Source organism: Centroberyx gerrardi, chromosome 11 (genome assembly GCF_048128805.1).
Source record: "Centroberyx gerrardi isolate f3 chromosome 11, fCenGer3.hap1.cur.20231027, whole genome shotgun sequence".
Lineage (NCBI taxonomy): Eukaryota > Metazoa > Chordata > Actinopteri > Beryciformes > Berycidae > Centroberyx > Centroberyx gerrardi.
Genome location: NC_136007.1, coordinates 24137385 through 24144476, shown reverse-complemented (window position 1 = coordinate 24144476; position 7092 = coordinate 24137385). Strand labels below are relative to the sequence as shown.

General features: G+C 42.8%; 1 protein-coding gene across 1 annotated transcript; it reads left to right on the top strand.

Annotated features, from left to right (window-relative positions):
• On the top strand, nt 1-7088 carry ei24 (EI24 autophagy associated transmembrane protein). The gene is made up of 11 exons (XM_071898355.2): nt 1-103; nt 1496-1632; nt 2607-2752; nt 2905-2965; nt 3155-3221; nt 3307-3431; nt 3696-3815; nt 4598-4709; nt 4821-4932; nt 5353-5427; nt 5523-7088. The coding sequence occupies exons 2-11, from the start codon at nt 1591-1593 to the stop codon at nt 5683-5685; spliced, it is 1023 nt and encodes a 340-aa protein (XP_071754456.1). The 5' UTR covers nt 1-103; nt 1496-1590; the 3' UTR covers nt 5686-7088.
• Nucleotides 7089-7092: the final 4 nt, after the last annotated feature.

The window sequence follows — 7092 nt, the reverse complement described above, 5'->3', positions numbered from 1 at the left end:
GGCCTGTCTGCCAGTAGCGTCTGTTTGGTTTTGTTGTTGTGACATTAAGGGTGGAAAAGAAAGAATTGGCGAAGTTAATAAAACCCTGAGCTTGTCGCATGAGGTAAGGAGTACGGGATGGTGAAATATCTGCCCTGTCTTTGACTTTACTGGCTTTTTGAGGTGTTGTCTCCACGAAAAACACAACAGCTAAGTTAGTTTTTCAGCGTTAGCTAGCAACACAGACGAGCTAGCAAAGCACTAAACAGACCACCGAAAGTCAAAGATTATGTGACCAGAAACATCATGCTGGCTGGACTACACAGGGAGAGTCGTTTATACGGGCTGTTTCCTCTCTCTCCCCACTCTCTACATTATGCTATGTAGGCATCTTGGCAGGCCTTAGTGAGCCAGCTAACATTGACTGTTGGCTATCATCTATCTAAGCTATATTAGTTAGCTAGCCAACTCAGCGCCGGCCAGCTAATGTTACATATATCAGCAGGAATCATTTGCTGAAGTACACTTCAACTATTTTATAAAAGGTTTTATTGAAGTCTGTATTCTGCCCCTTTGAGGTTGAGAGAGGTGACACTGTTGTTGTATCTTCCCATGCAACACATTATTAGGTTTGGACTCTATTATTCTTGCTTCAATTGGCATGGATGCCTCAGACCTTGTTCGTCGACTTTTGATGTACTTGGTTGCCAGTTTGGGCTTATTCTTCCTTTAGGATTGTAGTGTATCTGTACCTTAAACATCTTGAAACCCCAAAACTATCAGCAGATTCAGCACCTATGGTGAAGATGCTAGGCTAAGATGTCACTCTTTTTCTGAGCCTTAACATGGTGTCCAAGAGAAAGGGGAGACTTTCTGTCAGAGGCCTTAGTATGGCACAATAGAGCAACTTTTCAGAAAGAAGTGACACTTCACAGGTTTGCATTTCCATTTCATCAAATGTGGTTATTTTAATGTATTTTTAAAAACACTGGAAACTTATGTCAGTGATGAATCGGCACAAAATGGCCACCAAATATCACAAGTATGGAAAAAGATGCCAAACAGCTGTCACTGTCAGGTATTCACTTTTGTCAAGGCCAGAGAGGTGTAGGTCCAGCATGTGAAAACACTGGTATTGTTCTTTGAAGCAAAATGCTAGTAATATGATACTGGACAGTTTTGTTGTCATATGTAGAACGGCCAAATTTAGAAACAAGAAAGTCAAGACTGATGTTTAGACACTGAAAAGCACCCAAGGTGATTTTGACTAATATGCTTAGCAGTACTACTGAAAATGGCTGACGTGGGTGTCACAAGTTTTATGAGTAAACAAAGTCAGGCACCTATTACCCTGTTAGTACAGCCACTCCAGAAAGTGCCTCTGAGCAATTGTCTCACAAGTTTGCGTCCTGGCTCTCTGGATTCAGGCTTTGCTCATGAATAGTTGCATAGTGATAAGAGTTTAACTTGCTGGCCCTTGTCCTCATGTTGTTTCCTTGGCGTTGTGTTGTGGCAGGTTACTGGGTGAGCCCCTCCCTGCCATGAGAGCTGACCACCAAGTCACCAGCCCCCCCTCCTTCTGCAGTTGATGGATCTGCAGCTGGTCCAGAGATGACAGACAGCGTCAGGGCCTTCCTCCGCAATGTTGCGACGGTCAGCAGACGCACGCCTTACTCACACACAAGCTTTGACACTAGTGACATCATGGAAGTAGCGCATGGAGGGTACAGTGGATGCATGCAACTAACACTGAGCCACACAGCTTTGTTTTTGGAATGGCACAGATATAAATAACTATGTTGGCTGTCCAACTGAGCAGTTTGGTGAAGAAATTCTGAATATTAGCGCTTGGAATTTTTAGTAATTTCACTTCAAATTAATTTAATTCATGTAGCCAACTAACCAACAGGTCTAAAAGTAGACAGACACCAAAAACGGATGTATTGTTTGTGCCAAAAACATGTAATCACCCCACAGTCAATATGACAGATGAGGTATGTTCAGTACAATGTGTGAAATATGAATGTTATTTCTATGACAAGCCATGGAAATTGAGTGCCTTCTCCTGGCTGCTCTGTATTTAGATTGATTTTAGTTGAACTCAACTAGTATTTCTGTTGTTGACTAATATTGCGCACCGTTAATCAATCAGCTGTATAATTTCCCCACTGAATACAAGCCCCTCATAACAGTAAGTAACTAAATAAATAGTTACACTTGTACGGTCGTCTTTGACTGATAGTGTATAAGAGGGGCAGACTTTGTCAGACAAATCCTCTGAAGAAGCAGGGTTTTTGTGGGGTTTTTTGTGCTTTTTGCTATAGAAATGAGGCTTGTCTAAATGTTGAACTTTATTTTTTTTATTATCTAAGTGACCTGACCCTACTCCAAAAACAGTTCAAAGATAATGTTTGTCTTTGGAATAGTTCCAGAAATCTCCTGCCACGCTGGGAAGCATTCCAAAAATATTGGTAATGGTATCGGGCCTTCAAAAACCCTTATCGGTCTAACCCTTGTGTACAACACTACCAAGCACATCCTGAGATGTTTCAAGGCTGTATTTCAAGGTCATTTTAACACGTCAGGAACTGCAGGTGATGTATATTCTGGTTGTGTGTGCTCTCTAGGGGATCAAGGATTCCATTTTGGGGATTGGAACAATCTCTAAGCTGGATGCCCGCATCCAGCAGAAAAGAGAAGAGCAGCGGAGGAGAAGGGCCAGCGGGGCCCTGGCACAGAGACGGGCGCAGAGTGAGGAGCGCAAACCTGACAAGTAGGCAATGAGAAAAGCTGGATGTAGTGCTCAGACACCCTATCCTTTAATATGAGTTGCAATCATCCAGCCCAGTGTACACTGTCTGTTGATCACTTGCATAATGTTCTGTGGTGATGGTCTCATTGGGTTGTTCTTTTTCTCTCTCTCAGTGAACCCAAATTAGCCAGTAGGATTTTTCAATGCTGTGCCTGGAATGGAGGAGTGTTCTGGGTAAGATGCTTTGACATACTGTGGTTACAGTAAAGCCAAATCAGCATTGAAGCATTGTTTAATGATGACAGACTTTTTGCAGAACCACTTCATGTGTTGATCCCACTCTATTTGTTCTAAAATGTTAGATATTTCAATGCTTCTTATCTTACAAAGAGTAACTGTAGCATTTCATCATTTTCTCCCCAGCTCAGTCTGTTTCTCTTCTATCGGGTGTTTATCCCACTGCTGCAGACTCTCACAGCAAAAATCATCGGTATGTATGACTGCTGGCAACTGGGCAGGTTCTCTGGCCATTGTTATGAACCTGTCAGTGAAAAAGCTGTTTTTCTTTCCTCCAGGTGACCCCTCCCTCCATGGCAGCGTGTGGTCCTGGTTAGAGTTCATCCTGACCTCCGTCTTCAGCGCTCTCTGGGTTCTCCCTCTGTTCGTCCTCAGCAAGATAGTCAACGCCATCTGGTTCCAGGTGAGGCCCTGCTTTGCTAGACTTTGATGTTGATTACCAGAATCAGTGTATTCTCCAAGGACATTAAATTTACAGAGATTTGTCTTATCTCCCCCTGGCAAATTGAATGATGTTGAGACATTGTTATGACTCTTTTCCGCACAGTGCAAGACTGTATTATAAAAACATTACTGTATATGATGTTGGAGTTTATTCCATGTGTTTTTTTGTGATTTGGGTAGAGTGACACACTTATAGATATCAGTGTCTTGTTCTATGTTGTAGGACATAGCTGACTTGGCATTTGAGGTGTCTGGCTGTAAAGCCCAGCCGTTCCCCAGCGTCAGCAAGATCATCGCAGACATGCTCTTCAACCTCCTGCTCCAGGCACTCTTCCTCATTCAGGTACATGTTTGCACACCATAACCTTATTTTGCCTCATGCTTTAAAAACTGGCCCTGTCTGCGTTTACCAATACTGTCATATCACACTAGTATACTACATATATTTATACTGCTGTAGCTGATCCTCTTCACCAGGGTCAGAAAGCCATGCTGTTCATGTGCAAAGCTTCCGTTGGTCAAAAAGTAGAGCAGTTTTGCGCCTGCTTATGTAAATTATATGTAAATCTCATTATTTTGCCCACATAATAGTTATTTGAAGGCAAGGCCATGCAAATCGCGGTGGTGCCCAATTCACAAACACTTCGCAACACCAACTCCCACAAATTTATGTCTTTTTGAAATGATGATCCTTTGAAAGGAGGCGTAAAGACTTTGAGTTTGACATTCAGAATGGCTGCTATCATTGCTGCAAGACACAGCATCATGGACAGCAAGTCAGGCAAACAAGGGAGAGGGTTTTCATCCCAGAATCTCAAGTCAGATCAGAGAACGCTCCAATCATAAAGCGGCTTTAGGGTGCAAGGGTGGCAACCTTGGTGGAGTAGTCTTCCGTCTGAAGCACACAATTTTCTGCCTGCAGTTGGTGATGAAGGGGGCTATTTTCTTCCGCAGTGCTCTTTTCGAGGGCTTGTTGTGCCACAAGTTGATTTGCATAAATGTTTTCACGAATAAGACGTAAACTCCACTCTCTTAGCTCAAGCAACTGAGGTGCAAAAAATGCCTCAAACTGCCCTTGCAGCACAATCTTAGTGAGTCTGATTGGTTTATGCTGTGGTCCTCCAGGGTATGATTGTTAGCCTCTTCCCCATCGATGCCATTGGACAGATGGTTAGCCTCCTCCACATGTCTCTGCTCTACTCCCTGTACTGCTTTGAGTATCGCTGGTTCAACCATGGTGAGATGCTCCATCCATTCCTACACACAAACTATTATCATCTTGACCCAATGTTGTTCTCAAACAAAAAAGATGTGATTTAAATATGTGTTTGTAATATGTCATCTTAAGGTATTGAGATGCACCAACGGCTGTCCAATATTGAGAGGAACTGGCCCTATTACTTTGGCTTTGGTTTGCCCATGGCTCTGTTGACCGCCCTGCCCTCCTCGTATATTATCAGGTGAGACTGCTAATATCCCAGACTATTCAAACACATCTTCTGCTCTCTGCAGAGAACAATCACTTCCACAGCGGTGCAAATGCGATCTAAAGCATACTTTTTGCATGTTCCAGCTGCCCCCTCTCTGCCCTTTTTTAAATTCCTGTGGATTTTATCAGAGAAACAGTTATGATGTGACTTATTCCCCTACCTCTACACACCATTTGCTTTTATTCAACTCCAAACAATGTCAAAATCAAAATTCTGAGATGACAAACAGCCAGACCCAATTATAATAAAAAGCTTGTTTCTTACCCTCTACTAGACCCGTTTCGAAATGTAGAAATTATAGGAAGAATGTAGAACATCTACCGAAATCCTCTAGCAAGGGAGCGAGGACTTAAAATCACACAATTTTTTGTTTTTGTCTTTTCTACCTAGTGGCTGCTTGTTCTCCATCCTCTTCCCTCTCTTCATCATCAGCGCTAATGAGGCCAAGACGCCAACAAAGCTCTAGTGAGTGTAATATCATGACAACAAGTTAAAAAACAGCTGTTTATTTGTTTCAATCAACGCGTCACTGATCCCATTGGGGTTCTCCACTCTTTCAGCCACTTCCAGCTGCGTCTCTTCTCCCTGGTCGTGCTGATCAGCAACAAGCTTTTCCACAAGACGGTCCACCTGCAGTCGTCCCTGACCTCGTCCGCCTCCTCCGAGAAGCTGCCATCTCCCCACACCTCCCCCACCCGCCAGAGACTCCTGCCCACCCAGTGATGGCCCTCCCAGTTACATCCAGCAGAAGGAAGACAGGAGAGCGGCTGACGAGCGGCTTCGCCTCAATGTGAAAATGTGATGCTTCAAGAAGGATTTCACTTTAACGAAGACGATGCGCGGTTAAGGAGAAAGGGGTTTACATGTTTTTAATCTGCGGCCCTTTGGTTACTCATTTGCAGCGCCCACCAGATACATTTTCAGTGTGACAGAAAAATGCCCTGTGCCTCACACTCAAAACACACACGTTGTATACTCCGTTCTTTTCTTTCTTTCTCTTTTTAATTGTTTTTTTTTTTTTTATATATATATATCATGTGCCATTTGAGTGCCCCACATTTAATCAATTACAGCACAAGAATCATCTTGAGTTTTATTAATACATTAAACCAAGTTGATGTGACTAAAAGGAGTTTTAGCTCTACTTTAAAGGGGCTTGTTTGCATTCAGAAGCAAAGCACAGTCATTGTGTTGTTTCACGTACATTTTTTTTTTTTCGATGTCGCAAGTCACATTCCTTCCTCACAGAGCGAATGCTTTCTTGCACATGAATATCTACCTGTTTCTCTGTCAAATTACGGTGTCCATGCAAATCCTTCAGAGTTCCAGAAATAACCTTGTACAGTTAAAAAGGGATCCTGTAAGTGCTTTGTTTTTAGTGGATTTTACAAGTCAGCAAGGGAGCTGCTAAACATCCTATCAAACGGATCGGTGACCTTACTAACCGAATCCAGATATCTAAATCACTCTTGTTATGTGGAGACAAAAGATTTGCCTGGTATTTCATCCTGAATTTACACCTCACTCCACTCTCTGAAGTAATGTGGGTGTTGCAGTTCAGGGGCTGATCCAGGCAAAGGAAAAGCTATTTAATATGAGCATTTTTAAGTCGGTGTGTATTAACTAGGTGAAGCTACATGACTCTGTTGCTGGGTCAGATGACACTGCCAAACTGCTTCATCTACGTTTTGTTTAATTCACTTATATAACACAAAGCTCTGTAATATAGGAAGGAGTCACGTAGTTCAAGTCTGGCGTTCCCTTCAAGGAAGATGCATACCTTAACCAATGGGGAAATAGCCTGGCCTGCTTGCTCTAGTTTTCCCCAAGAGCAGAAGCAAATATAAGTTGTCCGTTCAGACCGCGGGCCTCTTGGTTTTTGTGCTGTATATAATGTTACTGCGTTCTGATTGTCCGACCAGAAACCCACCATGAGGTGACCCCCAGCACCAACCTCTCTCTCACTCATCATAGCTCATGGCCGCGGGAAGGGGCCATGTTTTTGAAACGGTATGTAATTATTGTAAGAAGTGCATAGTGTTTGTGCAGACTGATATTTGTGAGTGAGGTTTTGTAAAAGTAATACGTCTAATTTCAATAAAATTGGTCAGTATTCAAAATTTGGACCAG

Coding starts and splice junctions, on each gene's coding strand:
- ei24 (XM_071898355.2), top strand. CDS start 1,591: ATGACAGACAGCGTCAGGGCCTTCCTCCGCAATGTTGCGACG. Junction 1,633..2,606: donor TCCTCCGCAATGTTGCGACG/GTCAGCAGACGC, acceptor TGTGCTCTCTAG/GGGATCAAGGATTCCATTTT. Junction 2,753..2,904: donor GAGGAGCGCAAACCTGACAA/GTAGGCAATGAG, acceptor TCTCTCTCTCAG/TGAACCCAAATTAGCCAGTA.